The sequence below is a fragment of the Podarcis vaucheri genome (genome assembly GCF_965113315.1).
Source record: "Podarcis vaucheri genome assembly, chromosome: 1".
Classification (NCBI taxonomy): Eukaryota; Metazoa; Chordata; class Lepidosauria; order Squamata; family Lacertidae; genus Podarcis; species Podarcis vaucheri.
In genome coordinates, this window is record NC_138759.1 from 93,315,366 (window position 1) to 93,337,200 (window position 21,835).

At 43.3% G+C, this 21,835-nt stretch overlaps 1 protein-coding gene across 1 annotated transcript in view; it reads right to left on the minus strand.

Annotated features, from left to right (window-relative positions):
- Positions 1 to 15,598: 15,598 nt before the first annotated feature.
- TFCP2L1 (transcription factor CP2 like 1) overlaps positions 15,599 to 21,835 on the minus strand; it is a 39,739-nt gene continuing 33,502 nt past the window's right edge. The window contains exons 14-15 of the mRNA XM_082238471.1: positions 20,472 to 20,523; positions 15,599 to 19,183 (exon numbers count right to left, since the gene is read on the minus strand). Coding sequence (XP_082094597.1) covers positions 19,146 to 19,183; positions 20,472 to 20,523 — 90 coding nt within the window. The 3' untranslated portion in view covers positions 15,599 to 19,145. The remainder of the gene's footprint in view (positions 19,184 to 20,471; positions 20,524 to 21,835) is intronic.

The following is a 21,835-nucleotide window of genomic DNA, read 5'->3' on the forward strand; positions in this document are numbered from 1 at the left end:
AGTTACGGAAAATAGATACCATCTTTACACTCATATGTTATGATACAGTGGGGAGCCAGAAGGACAAAATAAATGCTTAGTACCGATATTGTATATCTGAATATGAACCTGTTGATCTGGCAGTACACTGCAATCATTTCTCAGGTGCAGAACTGTTCTCAGGTACATTTTGTTAATAAAACTGTGTCCTCTGTCACACTGGCAATTACACCGGAGACTAGAAACACTTTCCCAGCTTAATTATGCCATTGTCCTCTGACAGTCCCAAGTGCTTTCAATGGCAGTTTGGGGAAAACAAGGAATGCTCCAAGGTATGGGAATGGAAAGTATAAAGAATACCAACCAGCCTTATCACTCTGTGAGCCACAATAGCTGTTAGTTGAGCAGGGAAAGGGAACCTGGTGCCTGCTGGGGTGGAAAGCACAGGGCCCAACAGTAGGGAAAGCCAGAGCCAATGGCAGGCCCAACCAACATATTAGCAGGAGGAGGATGGGGCCAAACTGAGTTCTTCAAGGGCAGCAGTGAGACTAAGGAGGATGAAGCTGACAGTCTGGGACTGAATTTAAGTAAGAAGGCAAGAAAGGCAGGAGGGAGCTGGCTAAGGTTGACGGGACAGTGCCCCCTTTCACTCTAGTGGACCAGCCTCCACTGGCCAGAATCCCTGAAGTACCTTCCCCACCAAATTATACTTGATTACTCATGATATCTTGACATATTGTTCTCCACTGAGAAGAACAGTTATGAGCAATGACCTAGAAGACTGTATCTCATTTGTACGTCTATTTCCATGTAACCGACAATATTCACATTTTGTGCTGCCCCTTCTAAGGTGCCACCATACATCCAACAGTCGACATAAGAGCAGAAGAATGTGTTAAAGAGGACCAGCAGTGGATTGAGCACACTATTTATATAATTTTGAATATAGAAATATGCAGGGGTGCCAACGCTATGGGGCTGAGGTGTCTTTGCTCCCCCCACTCACCCAATATATGTTGGGAGGGGGCTGGGCTCCCTCAGTGTTGACATGGCAGAGGAGGCCAAGGGTAGAGCCAAGTGCAGCACAGTTTCAATGGCCGGCTCATCCTGAGCGTGAGAGAGGAGCCACCAGCCATTGAAGCTGCTCCGCACTCAGCCTCCTCACCAAAGATGTGACATTGCACATTGTGTGCACAATGTCACATGCAACGGGCGTACGACAGCATACACATGTGACACGCACTAGGTTCCCTCAAGCTTGGGTGCAAGTCAGCACCCCTGGATAATATGCATGATTCCAAAAAGCCGTAAAAGCCTAGGACTAAGGAAAAAGAATATATATATATATTATAAAATTATGGATGACATGGAGAAAGTGGATAGAAAAGGGTTTTGCTCCCTCTCTCATAACTCTCATAACTTGTGGGCAGCCAATTAAACTGAATTCAGCACAGATAAAATAAAGCACTTCTTCACACAGCACTTTGTGAAACAATGGAACTTGTTATGCAATTGATAGAAGTCATAAGTTTTATAAAAGTCCTTTATAAAAGATTTAACAAGAACTGCTCTCATGTAATAATTTTCAGCCCATGGGTATAAATCGCAGAATGACAGTTGGCATACAAGGGCACTTTAATCTGCAGTCAGTCAACAGTTTGTACAACAGTTTCAGGCCTTCTTCCTCTGCTCCAACATCTGACTTTAGGTCATGCCCACAAATTAAAAGTTTCTAAAACAGGATTGGTTAGTCACCCAGATCAGGGAATGATTCTAAAATTTTGAAGTATCACTTTTGAGGACTTCAGATGATACTCTACCTCAGTTAACAAATCATCCAACCAGGGGGTAAGGGGGGCAGCTGCCCTCCCCCATCAGGTAAATAAATAAAAATAGTTAACTAAAAGTTGAAATAATCAGAATATTTGAAATTGAAATTGCTCACTGAGGTCACTTGGGTGATGTTGTGGTGCATTCTAGCAGCGCATCTGACAACCCAATTAAGTGATAGGCGTGGCTTCTGCCAACTGACCAATCGTATCACAGGTAGCTCAGTCCTGTCCCCGCCCCCCATAAATCCTGGCTATGCCCAGGAGCCCCAGCCAGCCATGTTGCAGGATAGGGTCCAAGCTACATAGGATCATGGGAAGCTACCTTATATTGTGCCAGGCCATTGGTCCATATAGCTCAATATTGTCTACACCTGAGTAGCAGTAACAGATATTGTGCACACAATGTATGTATGACCCTCAGAATCTATGCACTTGAGCCAATTCAATACATGATTGTCACTCGCCTGCCCACAGTCCCACAAACAGGCCCTGTGGGACACTGGGACCAGTGCAGGCTATACACTGCAGGGGTGGGCAATGGGGTGCCCTCCAGATATTGTTTGACTTAAAATTCTCATCATCCCTAACCGTTGGCCATACTTGCTTGGGCTGATGGGAGTTGCAATCCAGCAACATCTGGTGCTTTTGGGCTTCTTTCGGGTTTGTCTTCCTCACACATTTTTGATACAATAAACCACAGAATATGACAATACAGTATGGCAAAGAATCTTCTGAACAGCTTAGGTAGGGATAATTGGAGAGGGGGGGACGATCACCAGAAATAGGGAGGAGGCACTTTCTATGGGTGGGTTCCCTTTGTGCTAGGTGACTCTGCCTGATTTGGTGTGATTCTCCCTTTCTTTAGCAGCAGCAGCAGCAGACCCTTCCCAAACCCAAGACTTGGGAGGATCCCAGGTGGAAGCACAAAGGTGGGCAAGCTGGCAATGACCCTCCTCCTCCTCACAGTTCTAATGATCTAAGCTAGTAACTTTAAATTGTTCTGCAAGCTCATTTATGAAACTGTGCTTTAATGAGTATTTTACTACTGTATTTCTTGTAAGAGAGAGATCCTTACTGGACAATTTAGCGCCGTAAGAACACAACCATGAATTGTAAATGCTAGGTTACTTCTTTCACGTGCAGCGTAGTGAAAAAGCACAAGCGTAGCTGGTGCACAAACACAAACTAGCACGGCTTCAGTTTTAATTCTCCTCCCCACTCCCAGCTCTGCTCTGATGGCTGAAGAAATTGAATTTCATATGACTGAGCATATGACCACCTTGTAATAAAGCAAGATGAAGTGGTTTCAATGAATAGACCTACCCGAACGAATCATGATTTGCCATAGACTAACTCTGAAACTGGGTCATTTCATTCCTAACTTATTTGGAGCTTTGCTTACCTTATGCTGTCTTGTCTGTGAGTCTTAGAAGACCTGCTCCCTGCCTTGCAGAGCTTTTTCCATCTGGCCTGGAAGGGCGGGGCCCTGATTGACTCCAGCTGCAAAAGCTGAGGCCCTTGACCAGGCGTGTGTGTGTGTGTGTGCGCAGGCTTCTGTTGCTGTTAATATTGTCCTAATTGTTCAATTTTTTTCAAATTGTTTTTAACTGCTTTTTAACTTGTTTTTTATGGTTTTTTTTAATTAAGGGATGTAATATGTGCCTGGGAATGCTATAGTTTTGTGGTGCAAATAAGGACCAACTCCCAGAACTCTGAACAAACTGCAATTCCCAGGATTCTTTGGTGAAAACCATGACTCTTAAAGTGGTATGATACCACTTTAAGCAAATAGTGCAGATGTGGCCTAATTAATTTCAGGAGCACAAGTGGTAGTAGCTCCCACCTTACACAGAAAGCAAAATGAGCTTGTTTGCCCAGAAGCTGGCAAAATTAACCTAGGCAATGTTGCAGTGGGGTTCTTGCCTTTTTATATTGGTTTACAGCACAAACAGACCTTCATAGCCACCCTGTCCAAAAATAGCCCTCTTCGAGCCTGAGCTTGTAAAACTAATAAACAAAGTATGTCAGGCACCCACCAGGTCAAGACACAGGGTCAGTTACATTTTAAAGGAAGACAGACAGACAGTTTGCATTTGGAGAGCGACAAGAACAAAATGTACAGATTAAATAACCTACTAAGCAAAAAATGTACCTTAGGCAATTGGTGTTCTATCCTGCTCCAGTACCCTTCAGGTGAACAATGAATGCCTTGCTTGCCAGGAAAGGAAAAAAAATCTGATGTACTGTAATTTCCCTCTTAGGAACAAGAGAGAGAGAGAGAGAGAGAGAGAGAGAGAGAGAGAGAGAGAGAGATGGCAACTTAGAAAATGTTAAAGGCAGTGCTATTTTTCTAGAAAAATAGGTGCCGAAACTCACCATGAACACCTCCCTCTTTCTCTTAGAATGCCAATGGCCTGAGAGGTGCCGGAACTGAGTTCCAGTGAGTTCCCCCTAAACAAAAAGCCCTGGCTAAAGGGAACTCTTTTGTGCTCCTTCCAAATCGCTAAATACAGTATCATTGAAGTTGTCTGGAAACTTCTGAGGTAATTTAAGAAACAAAATAAAATAGGCATTTCAGTATTTTACAACCAAAACAGTATGGAGTTGTAGAAGCGTACTGAAACTTCACCTCAGAAAGGTGGTGAGAAATCAGAGATTTCCCCCTGCCCCTAATTTTCAAAATAAGACTGAGGTGCATTCATAATTGTATCAACAAATAAATTATGCATGTTATTTAATTCAGCTAATATTATTTTTGTGTTAATAACCTTCCCTCAACCCCATTCTTTTGTGAGTATAGAGGTTACCTCAGAATAATTACATGAGAATGCTAATGTTTGTTTGTTTTACTAAATTTGTACACTGCCCTTCATCCAAAAATCACAGGGCTGTTCAAAACATAAAAATAGAAATGAGAACACAAAATACACAAACCAAGCAATAAGCCCCTTCCCACAAGCAGGTGTAAAAGGCCATAGATTTTTTAATCAGCCCAAGGCCTGGTTGAAGAGGACCATTTCCACCTGGTGCCTTAAGATATGTAATAAAAGCAAGCCTCTCTAGGGAGAACACTCCACAAATTGGGAGTCATAGAATCATAGAATCATAGAGTTGGAATAGATCACAAGGGCCATCGAGTCCAACCCCCTGCCAAGCAGAAAACACCATCAGAGCACTCCTGACATATGGTTGTCAAGCCTCTGCTTAAAGACCTCCAAAGTAGGAGACTCCACCACACTCCTTGGCAGCAAATTCCACTGTCGAACAGCTCTTACTGTCAGGAAGTTCTTCCGAATGTTTAGGTGGAATCTTCTTTCTTGTAGTTTGGATCCATTGCTCCGTGTCTGCTTCTCTGGAGCAGCAGAAAACAACCTTTCTCCCTCCTCTATGTGACATCCTTTTATATATTTGAACATGGCTATCATATCACCCCTTAACCTCCTCTTCTCCAGGCTAAACATGCCCAGCTCCCTTAGCCGTTCCTCATAAGGCATCGTTTCCAGGCCTTTGACCATTTTGGTTGCCCTCCTCTGGACACGTTCCAGTTTGTCAGTGTCCTTCTTGAACTGTGGTGCCCAGAACTGGACACAGTACTCCAGGTGAGGTCTGATCAGAGCAGAATACAGTGGCACTATTACTTCCCTTGATCTAGATGCTATACTCCTATTGATGCAGCCCAGAATTGCATTGGCTTTTTTAGCTGCCGCGTCACACTGTTGGCTCATGTCAAGTTTGTGGTCAACCAAGACTCCCATCTTGTATTGGTGCCTCTCATTTTTTTTGCCCAAGTGCAATACTTTACATTTCTCCCTGTTAAAGTTCATCTTGTTTGTTTTGGCCCAGTTCTCTAATCTGTCAAGGTCGTTTTGAAGTGTGATCCTGTCCTCTGGGGTGTTAGCCACCCCTCCCAATTTGGTGTCATCTGCAAATTTGATCAGGACGCCCTTGAGTCCATCATCCAAGTCGCTGATAAAGATGTTGAATAAGACCGGGCTCAAGACAGAACCCTGTGGCACCCCACTAGTCACTCTTCTCCAGGATGAAGAGGAACCGTTGATGAGCACCCTTTGGGTTCAGTCAGTCAGCCAGTTACAAATCCACTGAGTGGTAGCATAGTCAAGTCACTGCAAAAAAGTCACTGCAAAAAAGGCCCACTTTGGTGTTGCCACCCTCAGGACCTCTCACAGAGGAGACACATAAAGAAGGGCCTCAAATGATTATCACAAGGTCTAGATCGGTTTACATGAGCAGAGGTGGTTCTTGAGGTATTGCAGTCCTGAGCTGTTTTAAGGCTTTATTGGTCAAAACTAGCACTTTGAATTGGGCCTGGAAACCCATTTGAAGCCAGTGCAGTCAGGCCAGGATTGGTGTTATATGTTCAAACTGTCTTGCCTCAGTGAACAACCTGACTGCCAAATTTTGCACCACCTGAAGTTTCCAAACCATCTTCAGAGGCAGCCTCACATATGGCACATTGCACTCATCTAACCTAGAGGTTACTAGAGCATAGAAGACAGAAGTTAGGCTGTCCCTGTCCTGATAGGGGCGTAGGTAGGCCATCAGCCAAAGCTAATAGGAGGCACTCTGCGTCACCAAAGGCCACCAGAGTGTCAAGCAACAGCAATAAATCCCAAAGTACTCCCAAGCTATGCACCCACTTTTTCAGAATGGCAGAGGAAGATTTAGGGGAGCGTGACAGGTTTGGTCACATTGAGCACCTCAGGGGTGCCACACAGGATTCCACAACTATTATTTAAAATGGAGGGTGAGAGGCAGGGGCGCTGGATTTTGGTGTCACTAAAATTTGAGACCCCAAGTTCCAGGAGGAACTGAGAGGAAGTTTAACCCCATCAAGAGCAGGTAACCTCCCATCCATTGGGGTGGGGCTGTTTCAGCAGTTGGACAATCAAGGAACTGAGAAAAGTTAGCATTCCTTGATGGTGTTGTCTCAGTTATCATTGCAATGTCAACCTGTTGAACGGCATGTGTCCTTGTTGACACAAGCCTATGATCAGATATGTTGTAATGACAGAGAAGACTGACTGATGACTATACATTTTTTCTACAAAAATGGTCACAATGAACATCAAGCGTTTTGCATGTGTACAAATAAGCACCACATGTATTTTGCTTTGCTAAAATGTCTATTCAACATGCACAAAACTTCCTCCTGCCCCAAATAAGTGGTTGTGGTTCGAGGACCTGATCCCCGCATAGTGGAATGAAAACACAAGGACATGTGATATAAGGTTAATGGGCAAGAAAAGGCCACAACTTTATTGATTACAGCAAGTGAAAAGGTATTGGCTTAGGCATTGGATTACGTCAGCTGACTCCACCCCCTCAGAGAGGGGTGAGTCTAAAACAGGGGGGATTATTCACCAGTAGGTGGAGCCTGTTGATGCTAATCCAACTATAAGCTCTCCCCTGATGTCTCCGAGGGTCGTGCCATGGCCTCCCGCCAAGCAGGCATCGGACAGAATACACGACCGCCGGATTCCTTTAACGGAATACCCAAAAATAGAAGGCACAGGCGATGGCCACACCTAGCCCTTCGACACACCACAACACATTATTCCAATGCCTAACCTACCCACCAATAGCACGAAAGTTTTGACGATTGCTACGAGGTAGGCGAAAAAAACAAAAAGCCTAATGACAAATGGAAAAATTCCTACCAGGCCCCCCGGACAACCAGGGCGACCAACCTAAGGTCCATAGCAAGGCCAAAAGAAAACTGAGACCCTGAGCTCTAAGGGAGTAGAGGGTGGGTGACTCACGACGGGACGACGAAGAGTGAGTCCGGAAGGCTGGCACCGCAGCAATTTAGGCTGCTATACATGCCCCCTCGCAGGCACCTGGTTGGGTGCCTGCCCGTGGGCGTGGGCGCCAGCCAGGTGAGTGGGAGGCAGGGGGCTAACGCTCCCTGCTTGAGGCGGAGTCCGGCTCTTGACCACAACCACTCCCCTCTCTTGCAGGAGGAGAGTCTTTCCCAAACTCCACCCACGCCCATGTAACACTTGAAAATTGCTGAGGGTCTTGGCAGACCATGTCATGATTTTTATGCCTGTTGTAGCAATTGCATTGTGCTGTGCTGGGTGCTGTATGGCTTTTAATTGTATTCCATGGAATTCAAATTGTAATACAATAAATGCAATAAAAGTAGCAATAAAAATGCAATTTGAAATCAATATGCCTATTTAATGTGACAAATCCAAAGACACGCCTGAATGAAGTTTGTGCACCACAGGTTGGGAACCATTCATTCTGTCATTATTATTCCATCATGTATACAGTCATACCTCATGTTATGTTTGCTTCATGTTACGTTTTTTCAGGTTGCGTCCCGCGGTGACCCGGAAGTACCAGAAAGGGTTACTTTCAGGTTTCGCCAATCACACTTCGCACATGCGCACAAACACCAGAATGCACCACACACCTGCACAGATACAGCGCTTCAGGTTGCAGGCTTTTCATGTTGCAAATGGGCCTCCAGAATGGATCCCGTTCGCAACCAGAGGTGCCACTGTACAGTAGATCATAGAAATGCTTCTTCTGGAATGCCTTGGGATAATTTACAATTCCTATTTTCTTTCTCTGCTCTAGTAATTCCATTTGGACACGATGATGTGGATCCAAATTTTTAAGTTTCTTTGTATTTTCTCAGTGATACAAGTTAAAAATATACATTAGGCTACAGTTCTAAACAGACTTCCTAGAGCGTTAGCCCCATCGAAGGCAGAAAGCATACAGAGGACTGCCCTGTTAATCACCCAGAGTTGTAAAATCCCGAGGAATAAAGGCTGCTTGTAACTGAAATATCTGTAATTCAGAATATTCTCATTTCCACTTCTCTGCATGCCAGTTCTCTGAAGAGCCTCAACCAGCTCTCAGGTAGGAATTTAGCAGGCAAAGCCTTTCCCACTATTTATCACAATGTCAGGAAAAAAGTTTCATTGCTATACTGATGCATGGCAGGCTGCTACTAAAAGCACAGCCTCAAGCCAGCAAAAAAGTTGGCAACCTTAACAGCTCCTCACATTCTGAAGCATTTATGAGGAGACGGGATGTCGCGTGCCAAGACACCACAAACACAACCTGTATTCGATGGGGCGAAAGGTGTTTTCTGTATACCTTGCCCAACCATTCTACCCAACAATTGGTTAGGGGCAGGGTTTATATTATCCAGACATTCCAAAGTATGAAATTACCCTGAGAGAGACACCTAGCTATATTTGCCCTCAGGCCTACTGGTTTTCCAGACTGCTGCAGTTGCTTAATCCACACTGGGAGCCTGTGTCATTCTGACCTGAATTTGACTCCTGTGAGGAGGTGAGAAGAGCCATGTAAAATCTGCATTGTTGGGGGAGGGGCATAAACCCACCAGCCTCAGGAGGGCACCCCCCCCCCAGTCTACTTTTGTCACTTCGTTTTCTGAGATTCTGCCATATGTACCTCATTGGTAAATTACTCCCAGTATACCTGAAAGAGCGTCTCCACCCCCACCATTCAGCCCAGACACTGAGATCCAGCGCTGAGGGCCTTCTGCTGGTTCCCTCACTGCGAGAAGTGAGGTTACAGGGAACCAGACAGAGGGCCTTCTCGGTAGTGGCACCCTCCCTGTGGAACACTCTCCCATCAATTGTCAAGAAAATAAACAACTATCTGACTTTTAGAAGACAGCTGAAGGCAACCCTGTTTAGGGAAGTTTTTAATGTGTGATGTTTTATTGTGTTTTTAATATTCTGTTGGGAGCTGCCCAGAGTGGCTGGGGAAACCCAGCCAGATGAGCAGGGTATAAATAATAAATTGATGATGACGGTGTTGTACCTGAACTTAGTGAGGTTGCTTTTTGTGATCTACAGGGTCCCATCACCTTTTGCTGTTGGTTTAAGTTCTCTCTCTCTCTCTCTCTCTCTCTCTCTCTCTCTCACACACACACACACACACACACACACACACACCTTTGCAAAGTAGTCCTAAATTAGAAAATAAACCTTGGCAGAGTGTTTGCAGCAGGTCCAAGTCCTATCACTGATCCTATCTAGAAATAACTGGTGAGGAGAGTTGGCACTGCACATCCAGCACCCCTGGGTGCACCTAGCCATCCCAGAGGAGGAGGAGCAAGGGGGCAGAGAGGTTGGTGCTGTGTGGTCACATTGGCAAGCGTGCCAGATTGGCTCTGCCAGTGTGCCTGCACAGCACTAAACTCCACAGCCCATTGCTTTTATTTTTATAAACAACTTAAGAGATTTATTTATTTACAATCAAGTGTTATATTGTTTTTGTTAAATTAAAAATAAAAACAGTGGCAGTGACTCTGCTGTGGTGAGGCCTGTTTCAGGGCACTGTTTCTCCTCACCAGTTGGTCCTGGCTGGGGTGGGGGATGGGGTATGTGGTAGTTGCGGGCCTCCCCGGGTGTCAACACTGAGGGGGGTGACAAAATGCTGGGCAGCACTCACTGCTGGGCCTGCAGTGCACCCGAGCCACGCATCTCTCCTGGGAGAAACGCTGTGGCTTCAGTGCACGCAGACTCCGCGCTACCCAAACAGTCTGCCCACTGTCTCCCCCTGTAGGACAGCTGAGTGGGAGGAGGAAGGCAGACTCTGGAGGCGGCACGCCCTGCCCCTGGGTGCACTGCCCCATGCGCCCGAGTGGCTTCCCCCACTGCTGGGTCCTGGCCCTACTTAGCCCTGACTTGGGGCCAGACACTGCCCTCCCTAAATGGTGCCCCAGTAGAAGCATGCAACAGGGAGCCAAGGTTCAGCCCAGCTCCTTGATAAATGTAAACAGAATTAAAGGTCTCAAAGCTGTCTTATACATTGTGGGAGTAGAAAAGGGTGCACGTTAACTATTTAAGATGTGTTTGCTTTCACAGTCACATCAGAAGCAGCATGAGAACTCTCTCTACCAATAACTAAGACTCTGTTTGCATGGTGCCTGATAGAGACATTTCCATCCCAATTACCAATTGTTTAATTTTCTTTATAAGAAATATATTCAGCAAACCTTGGTAGGTTACAGCTGCCACATATTTCTATGAAGCAAGAAACACTTTGAGGTTGTTTCTTTTTCTACAAGCAAGTGGTGTATAAATTGTATGAACTAAATAAAATAAATGCTCATTCCATATTTGTAAGAAAACAATCTTTTAGTGTGGCAGCACCCATCCTTTGGGGGGGGGACCCACCATTATTGATGTTATAAAAAATTTAAGGTCTTATATATATATATATATATATATATATATATATATATATATATATATATATAATAGATGTTTATAAATGTACCAAGCAAACACATACAAATATGTAAACCACATGTCTGAAACCCACAGAAATGTCCTGAAACCATTTTCTCTGTCCCAAAATGACCTCAAATATTTCTCTGCAAGGTCAAAGGAAATGGGAAATCTCCCCATTCTCTCTTTCACAAATCCTGTCTTAAGGGCACATTTAAGATATGAATAGGGTGTGAGCCTGTGACCTGGAATCAGGAATTGAGTAGTTATAACAAGAGTGGCCAGGATGCCCAGGTAATCCAATCAGGTAACCTGGCAGACAGGAAGAAACAACACACCCAGATTTCCGCCCCTTCTCTGATGTATTAAGGGGGTGGTCTTGGGTCACACCCCTTCTGTGATGTATGCATGATGTTTCTGGGGGTTGTCTTGGACTCCAGGGCAGGCAATTTAAAATGTCTATGTAAGGGCTTGTGCGCATGGCTCGGGGTCCCTCCCCCTCCTCCCTGTGTGTGTGTGTGTGAGAGGAGCACCCTGTTGCAACAGCTTTAATAAAGATCAGGCTTACTAGCTGCTTTGCTTCTCAATATTCTCTGGTTGGTCTCTGTTATTTTCTCCTACCAATAGAGAACCTACAAAAGGACTCAATATGGGCTCCTGGGTACCCCATAAGGGGAAAGCAGCAGTTTTTTTCTCATAACATTGACATCTGTCAGGTGCCTTCACTGCATTTTTTTTAGTACCTACTCAAAACCTTTTGTTTAGGCAAGACTTACCCAGATAATGTAGAATGTCGACATATGTTTTTATCTGTTTTTAGCTTATCACTGATTTTATTTTTATTTTTTTAATGTTCTAAATAGCTGTTTTTATTGGCAACTATTGTTTTATTCTTTTTGTAAAACTGATTTAAGGTTGTTGGGGTTTTTTTACAATCAAGTGGCATAAATTTTTAATGAAATAAATTATACACACACATGGACAAGATTAATAGAAAAGATTAATAGTGGTGGACAACTGTCTTTGCCATTAATGATCTTTTCATTGAGGAATTCCTTGTAAGCTTCTGAGGATAACAAAAGTTTACAAATCATTTAAGTAAACAAAAGAATGTGGTGCCACAGTATGATAAATTCTTAGGTTGTTACTTATGTTAATTGTGGTGTAAATATTGCGTGCACCTTTCCTTTGTGAAAGAGTATTCATGACTCACATCATGTTGTTGAAACAGTTAGTCTTTCTCCCCCATACTGACCTCAAACAAAACCCATTTTGTGTTTTTGCAGCAAAATCCAGCTGTAGACTGCATTGATTGACTCGAACCTATGACATGTTTACTGCACCCAGAGATTTTTCAACTTGATACAGATATATTGTTCTCCAAACAAAAATTAAATGAAAGGGACAAACTGTACAAAAATCGAACAACCCTGAACTAGTGCTCAGAAGTAAACTCCACTGAGCTCAATGGGACTTCCTCCCAGGTTGCTGCATATAGGAGATTGATGTAATCCTATACGTCTACTGATAAGTAAATCCTGTTGAGTTTAATGGGGCTTCCAACCCACATAGGCGGTCTGCAGGTTTGCAACCTATGTTAATAAATGGACATGTGGCATGTTAATTACAAGTACATCTCTCAGACACATTGTGAAAGTAGAGTAAGCTGGGGTTACCCCAGAGGAAGAATAAATATGTAGTTACCCTTGTTTGTAAGGTACATTGGTATGTACTGCTGTGCTGTTCATCAATTACTGTTGGCTGTGTTACTGACCCTTAATGAAAAGCTGTATTATTACAAAGCGAAAAATCAAGTTTAAAACATAGCTTCCTTGCTGGGTAGATTTAAAGCAGATTAGTGGAAAGGTTTGGCCAAGTTGTTCTAACCTCAATATTTCTTTCCTCATTTTATGAAGGATTCTTTATAGTAAGAAAAAAAATCGGTTCAACTTTAATCCAATTATAGCCATTGGCTTCTGGTGGCTTTCTAATGTATCCCCCCCCCTTAAACCCACTGTCAGAGTTTGGCAAGGGCATGTGTTTGCTTCCATGGCATCTTGAACCATTTCTAAACCTCGTGGAGCCAAAGAAAGCTGTCAAATGCCCCAACAAAATTGAGTTTTACTGCCTGACACTTCTCAGTACTTAATGCTCAGTGAAATCATGGACACTGTATTCTAATAAGTATTTGGAACAAATTAGTTAGCAGCATTGTGAATTTGGGAGGCGGGGAGGGACTTTGATGGCTGCTGTGGATTCTTGCTCTTCTTACTATTCCCCGGGTTGTTTTTCAAGTGTTCTTCTTCATATTGCTACAGCTGCTGGCCAACCGTTCCTTGTAACTCTACTCAGGGGATGCCCTTGCCACTGGGAGTGAGGTGTTCATCCAACACAGTGATAAAGAGATGGGTCTTCTGTTGGTTGGAACTCTGTTTTCCAATGAGATGCTTATAAAAGCCAACACTTCTCCAGGTGTGTGGGTGGGTGTATACAGGAGAGAGAGATCAAGGGAGGGGGAAATGGGCAGTTTGGAAGGCAGAGACTGTACACTATCAAAAGTTGAAGCACTTTGGGAGGTCATGCTGTCTCCAGAAATGTTCATGACTTGGGGGAGTGAGCATACAGTGGTACCTTGGGTTACATACGCTTCAGGTTACATTCTCTTCAGGTTACAGACTCCGCTAACCCAGAAATAGTTCTTCAGGTTAAGAACTTTGCTTCAGGATGAGAACAGAAAGAGTGCTCTGGCGGTGCGGCGGCACGGGAGGTCCCATTAGCTAAAGTGTTGCTTCAGGTTAAGAATAGTTTCAGGTTGAGAACGGACCTCTGGAACGAATTAAGTACTTAACCTGAGGTACCACTGTATAAGAGTATTTCGTAAGCAAACTTTTAAAGCATGGGTCAGCAAACTAAGGCCCACACGCCGTATCAGGCCCAATTGCCTTCTCGATCTGACGCGGGAATCGCCACGTGGATCACCAGCGCGCGCGTTCTTTCCCTCTCACTCACACGGCGGCACATCCTCCCTCCCTCCTCCTGGCTTCTCCCCGCCCTGCCGAGAAGAGGAAGGGGCTGGGCTTTGTTTGTGCCAGAGCTGCCGCCATTTTAAGCAGCCCCTCTCTGGAGCCCTTTCACATGCTGCTCATTGTCCTGCCGCTCGCAAGACACAGATAAGCAGCCACTGGGGCTCGTGGTGCTCTTGCATCATTTCCCCCCAAAAAATATAGTTCAGCCCCCCAAAATGTCTGAGGGACAGCAGACCGGTCCCCTGCTGAAAAAGTTTGCTGACCCCTGTTTTAAAGAGTACTGTGAGCCACTACAGAAGTAGAAACATCAAAAACAAGTAACAGCTGTGCAGCCCAAACCTGCCTAAATTGAAGCCATTTCTTTTGACTGCACGGGACTAGGGCTACTTGGTGGTGGTGGAGGGGAGAACATTATATGCAACAAAACGTGTCTCTCCTGCATCGGTCTCTACAGCCACAGCAGGCACTGAAACCTTCCAACAGCTTGACTTCACTCCCAAATGCTTACTTCTCCATTGTCTCCTGAGACAAGACACCTGCCGACCAGCTGCCTTGTCTCCAGCAGTTAAACCTCATGTGTGCCTTCACCCCAGTCACCAAAGAATTATCTCTATTTTCAGGGCTGAAATTAGTCTCTAGAGGAGGAGCCAAGGCCAAGCAAACCATTCCTTATTATGGCTACAATAATAGGGAGTTTTCACAAGGACATAGAATAGATTGGAAATATGGATTATTAAGGACTTTGTATAAGCCAGGGTGGCAATAGGTTTGATTTCGAGGTCTTTGCAGTTTTCAGGCCAAAAACTTTCCATAGCTGGTACCAGATTCTGAGGAATATGCCAGTCACCATGAACATTTTTTAATGACCTGCTACAGCTCTATGGGATCTTTCCATTTCCTGTTCAGATGTCCCCATTTCCAAAGTGTTGATGAAAGCCAGTAGGGCAAAGGGAACCATAATTAACTTTTTGTGACACCACAGCAACTTAACGAGGCTATACAGAGGTTGTGCATGGAGGTTGTGATCTGGCTAAACTTGTGAATTTGCTCTCTTCCGTCTTACCCGCCCCCTATCATAATTCTAGCCCCAGTGCATCCCCATCCAAAGGAAACCTGAGCAGCAGAGGTTTAGCTTTTAACCAGCCTACTTGTAACACCTTTCAAACTCTCTTCTCCTGAAAGAGGCCCATTTCTGACAAATCCTTTGCATAGCTCTTGCCTTGCAATGAATGGGATGTATTGCTAGAGCTACATTAGATACTAGCTGATATTTACATACCACCTATTCTGCCAACACACCCAAGGGGGTCTACAATTTCAAACTACAAAAACAAATAATAGTATATGAAATATAAATGTGGTCCTGGAGATGCATGTATGTGTTTAGTGGACTGTCCAACTGGAGCAGGCCCTGATGTTGATGTTGGTTCTGAAGTCGCAAGAGTAAACCCAAACAGGAAGTACTTAAATGTTATATGGTGAAAACACACGATCCATCTACGTAAAAAGTGCAAAGTATTTCTTACAAAGTTTATTTGCATTTTTACTGGAGCACAGAGTCTAAATACAGATGTGTCTTTTCTTCTGTACAACAGTAGAATGGCCAGTGCAAAATATGCAGGTTTCGTTTTTGTGTTTTTTTTTTAAAAAAAATCTATATATAAAAACCAAGAGAGAATCTGGCAGTATACTCACAACTCTTTATCCTTGACCTCCCTTCCTCCCCCCTTCATTTAAATCACACCCATTTAAATGGTTGCTGCATTACAGGTGAAGAAAACTGAACTCCCATAACCCTTTGAAAGACAGAAATACCTACCCCCAATCAGACAAAAGAAATTTAATTTTTAAGAGAGAGATTTAAGAGCTTTCCCCCCTCCAGAAGATAACAAAGTCGAGTGCAAAACACACAAATATATATTTGACAAGGGGGGTGGGGAGGTACTAATTTAAAGCTTTTCCTGAGACAAGCCTATTAAAAAGTATTAAAGTTAGTCAACTTCCTTGTACATGCTGAAAACTCCAGTCCCAAAATGAGGTTTACACACCTTATCCCAGACTACAGCGACAGTGAAATGGAATATTGGCAAACAATGTTTTCCTATGTGCGTGTAGAGGTAATCGGCACGTTAATGCTAACTCCACCTAATAAATGTCATCTTCCTTTGGAGGACTATAAAGAATTCTAGTTCAGTGTTTCAGAGGTACAAATAAGCCAGGGAAAATGTGTTGTTATTAACACAGACAGCTCAGCAACAGCTCAGCACTTGTTAACTTAAAATATATCAAGCTTTGTCCAGTCTATTTCTATGGTTATCTACCCATCTGCTATAAAAAGCTGTGATTATTATTATTATTATTAATTATTATTATGTTAAAGTAGTCAGGATTTCCTTTACCAAAAGTACAGTGTTTATACTTCTGTGAAACACAACAAATTACAAATGTGCTAAATGTAATTTTGAACCATGATTTACATTATTCTATGATAGCTGTGCCCATTAGAGCCATTCAGGGAGTGTAAAAATATTTTTTTATGTTTCCCTTCACTCTACGAGTCAGATAAAGGCAAGTTCTCCTTTATTGAAGGAGCCCCATGCACTGTTGCACATGAGGAATGAGCCATGTGCACTCAACCCAACAGATACCTGTCAAATGTTAGAGGAGGCAGCCATATAAAGTCTTTCCAACCCATCTGGGCGTTGGCCATCTGTTGGCCATTGAATGCACCATCCTACTTCAGTGACCAGCACTGCAGGCAGTGCCCTTAACCAAACATGGGAGTTACATGTGCATTACTCTTCTGTATGCATGGTTCCTGATGCAGCAGGGAATCACTGCACAGAAGCCTGCTTCTGCACACCCACTGCACTCAATGGATCAGGGTGCAAGTGTCCAGCTCAATGATAGACTGACCGCATAACACTGTGCGTGTGTCCATCCAGCTTAACATTCTTTACAATATTAGTAGAGGAAAGTGTTATTTATACACAAAGATTTTCATAAGATCGCTCACAGCAAAATCTGCACACTCCTGTCTACTCAGCAGCTTAGGCCCATTGAGTTCAATGAGACTTTACTTCCAGTTAAGCGGGTACAGGATTGCAGCCTCAGTTGCCAAATTAGACGATAGGGGAACAACAACAAAAACACACATTTTAGAAAAGAGCATCACAAGAAGGCACTCATATCAGCAAAGTAATTAGACTTATTTTGCCACAGAAGTAGCTGTCTGCCTTTATGACAGTATGTCCTGTGACATTAATATCTGAAAATACATTAATACATTAGAATCACTTAGGGGGTAATTTGGGTAAGAGAAAACATTTATACCCAATTTCTGGATTGGAGCAGAACTGAGAAATCAACAGAGCAAACACCTCCCCAGTTAGACTATGGGACATTTCTTTCTGAATATTTTGCTTCCTATACTTCTTTATGATTACTGTATTGGTACGTCCATTTAACTTCTTAAGTATTATGAAAATTTGCAAGATTCCTTAGTTTTACTGACAACTTCAGAGCCATGTTAAAACAGCCCCCAAAATTATGGGACTCTTGCTTTTAAATATTTAAAGTTAGGAACATGAGTTTCTCTATTTATACCTATCTATATACAAGCTTCTATAATCCGTAGTCAGAAAGAAGATGTGGTAGCAGGATGGGGTGTAAAGAGAAAAAGAAAAAAAAAAACCAGAAAGGGGAGCAACTGTTTCTAAAAAACAAATAGAGAATATTCAAATCCATAGATGCAAGTGGAAATAGCACAGACCTTATAAACTTAAGAAGCTTAACATACAATTGTTGGTGAAGCAGGCATATGATATGCACATACAACTGCCAGGGAAGGGTAGACATGAGGAGAGGAATGCAAAGTTTCCATCTTTCCTCTTTCCCTTAGCGACAACATTGCCTTGAGAGCTTTTGAAGCAAGGAGCCTGAAAAAAGAGTGTTCAGAAAAGGAGGAAGAAACGTTGCTCACAGCCATAAGCAAAGTCCAAGGCACATGAGAGATCTTTGACCAAACCTATAACCTTCTGTCATACAAGTGAATGGAACCAGTTTACTTTTATAGCAGAAAGGAGACCAGTTTGTGAACACATTACTGGATGAGGGTCAGTGCTTGCTCCATGCCCTGGAGGATAAGTATTTGCTAACCTCTCCCCTCATATATAACTTCTCTCCACACACACACACACACACACACACACACACACACACACAGCTAGTGCGCTTTCTTCCAAAGTTAAATCTCTCACTGAGTTCCATGGGGCAACTGCAAACTCGATGTGCAGCAAAACCTGCCCATTTCTCCAGTCAGCCCTTTTCATTTCTCCAGCAGATCTCAGTGGTAGCTGTTGAGTTTTACTGGGGGGAAATATCATAGCCATAAATGAGGGGCACAATTCAGCTGAGGGCAAAATTTGCCCTGGTTTGTCCTTTTTTCAATTTGAAGTCCTAAAACAAAGCCACCTAATTAAAATGAGCAAGTAAGAGTTATATAGAATAATTAAAGGGGGGTTGGAAATAGCGCTCCTGCTTGGTCTGTTGTCAGATGCAACAACAACAAAAAAAGCATGCAGGAAAGTAACTACCCTCCTTAGGAACTTAGGTGATAATTGCAAATTTGCTTTAAGAAGAAAGAATCCATAGCTGTCTGGTTATCTATATTACCTAGGAAGAGAAGGAAAAGTAGTACTGTATATACATTTAGCTACATTTGTAACCAGGATGATCAGCCTTTATAATGCTAGTCCCTGGAGGTTTGAGAGAAGTGCTTTTCATATTAAGTTGTTTTTGTTTTAATAAGGCACATGGTTTTGAACAATGAACAAAAATGCATACAAGTAGTTCTAAAAAGGAAAGGCAATTCAAAACAATAATCAGATGAACTCCGAAGACCATGTCTAGTCCCCAACACTCTGAAATTTACACACTTTAATTTTTCTGCTAGGGCATTCAGTTAATAAGAACACTTTTATACAAATGAGTTTTCCATCTTTTCAGTCTGGGTTGCAGTGAGGCATCATAATGTTGTAAGTCCCAACATACATAGAAGAGGGTTATTTCAGAATGATATGGTAGCCATCATTACTTTCAGCTGCAGGAGAGAGAAAAGAGGGGAGAAACCTTTAACTTCAAACTTTGAAATACACACACACACACATACACATACCTGACTGAAGATCCTACTAGTCTGCACTTTCTACAGATGCAAATTGTGTGACAAACCAAGAGGCTGTGGACATCCATTTCAAGAAATAATTTATGTACTGTAATCTTAGTACTACATTATGGGATGTGGATTGTTAGAAAATCCAAGTAGTTTTAGTCACATTACAAAAGAAAATAAGTTTGGTATAGTGTGGAAGGAAAGGTGACAGAACACTAGCTAAGAGAAATATATAAATATATGGGCAGAAGCAAAGGACACCTCAATGCATGGAAATGATAGTTTACATGAGGAGCTTCATATATGGAAAAGAATTAGCAAATGTTGAACAACTAAATAGATAGAGCCACTACGCTAACTTCCTGGCAGGTAGGTAGGTGTACCTTACCAGGAGGGGGAGTGAGAGAGACAAGGCAGCAGGGGGGTTGGTGTGCTATAAATGCACTGGCAGAACAGTGCATACTTCGCTTCTTTGCTTTTGGGAACTTTCACGTCTCAAGTTTGAGGCCCCCGAAGGAAAGGGTGACACCACCCCTTTTTCTGTTTTCATAGTATCTGACTATCCTGTTTGGCTGTTTATGCATTTGTCATTTCACGTCTGAGAATTTTTGGATCCCCTTAAGTGACTTCCAACACCCTTATTTTGGTGAAGGCAAATCCTACTATTGTGGCAGGAAATATGTGTATATACCGTATTTTTCGCTCTATTGGACACAGTTTTTCCCCTCCAAAAATTGAGGGGAAATGTGTGTGCGTCCTATGGAGCGAATGCAGGCTTGTGCCATAGCCGCACGCAACCCCTCCGGCAGGGAGAGGCTGCACGGGGCTATGGCTTCTTTAGCCCCGTGCAGCTTCTCCCAGGAGGGAGAGGTTGCGTGGGGCTAAAGAGGAAGCCAAAGCAGCCAGCGCGATCCATCCCGCTGGCTGCATTGGCTTGTTCCATAGCTGTGCGCAGCCCCTCCAGCAGGGAGAGGCTGCACAGGGCTATGTCTTCTTTAGCTGCATGCAGCCTCTCCCGGTAGGGTGAGATTGCGCGGGGCTAAAGAGGAAGCCAAAGCAGCGAGCGGGATCCTCTCCGGCAGGGAGAGGTTGTGCGCAGCCTGTACGCTGCTCTTTGGGGCTGGGGGGGAAAAAGATTTTTTTTATTGATTTCCCCGTCTAAAAACTAGGTGCGCCCTATGGTCTGGTGCGCCTTATGGTGCGAAAAATATGGTACCTTTTAACGTCGTGATGACAAAACAAGTTTCATCTTGAAAGTTTTGTACCATCTGGATAAAAAAGACAAATGGAAGAAATCTGGAATTTATTGACACACACACACACATATTTTCTTCAGAAAGGAAATATACATTTCCTAATCAACAGGGTGCTATTAGTCTGAAAACAAAGGAACTGTCAGTGTACAGAGGCCAGTAGGGCTATTCAAAAAGGACGTGCAACCATGAGGTGCTTCCTAGAGGAATTTTTGCAGCAGCACACATGCAAAAATGGTAGATAAGCAAATGGTAGAGACTGGAGGAGCTATAAAGCCCACCACCCCCAAAAATGGAGGTCAAGATTCACCTAACCAACTCCATTAGTCATGCCCATTAATTTCAATGGGTCTTCTGTGTATGTGACTTAAGTTGTGCTAGGTGTTATCATAGGTGATAGTCATTGACTTCCGTCTTCTTAGGCTATGCTTTCCTCCACACAACAGTGCTCTTACTCCCCAGTCACCTTCACACAGAAAAATATCCACCAAAATTAAGTCCAGTGCTGCACCCATACACCATATCTAATGATGCATGAAGAACATCCAATTGGTGACTGCTGTTTGCATCACTCTTGCTGCCCTGCCACCAGAACACAAAAATAAGGCAATTGTTGTTGTTAATCAGTAACTCAAGCATGTAATGAAGGGTCTCCTTGCACCCTAGCTGGTTGAGGCAATTCTTCTTTCCAGAGGCTGCCTTAAAACACTTCATGACTATTCAAACACTGAAGGTTTCAGATTCATCAGAGTGAAACGGTACGGAGACTTTCAGAATAAAAATTGCAGGCTTCATCCACAGTTGCACTGGAAGCCTTGCTCTCTGCTTTAACTGTGTTCTCCAGGGGTCATATACAACGATGGTTCTTAAGTGATTCTAGAGCATGCAGCCCACAACTTAATTAGAAAAGGCTGGGAATATTTACCATGGAAAATATGCAGCATAGAACAGAATGAGACATTCGTGGGAATGGTTGGAAGCAAGTAAGTGGGATTCTTGCTCCCAGATGAATGACATCTTGTTGCTTCCAAGAAACTTGGATGAGGGCTCAAAAGGTTTTATTGTTTTTGCAAAGTATTTTCCATGTTGTACATATATTTCAGCTTTAACATTTTGTTATGCAAGATTCCGTGTGCCCTTCTCCCACCCCCCCACCCCACTAAGTCAAAGTTAAGCAATGGTGCAGATTGTTTGAATGAGATTATAGCAAGCTTAATAAGCCAGCTTCATAGCAGAGATTCTTTAAAAATGGAACTAAATTTGGCAGAATTCCTTCAACTGGCCATGCATAAGGGGGTTAGCACACAAACCAGATACTTTGCTCAAG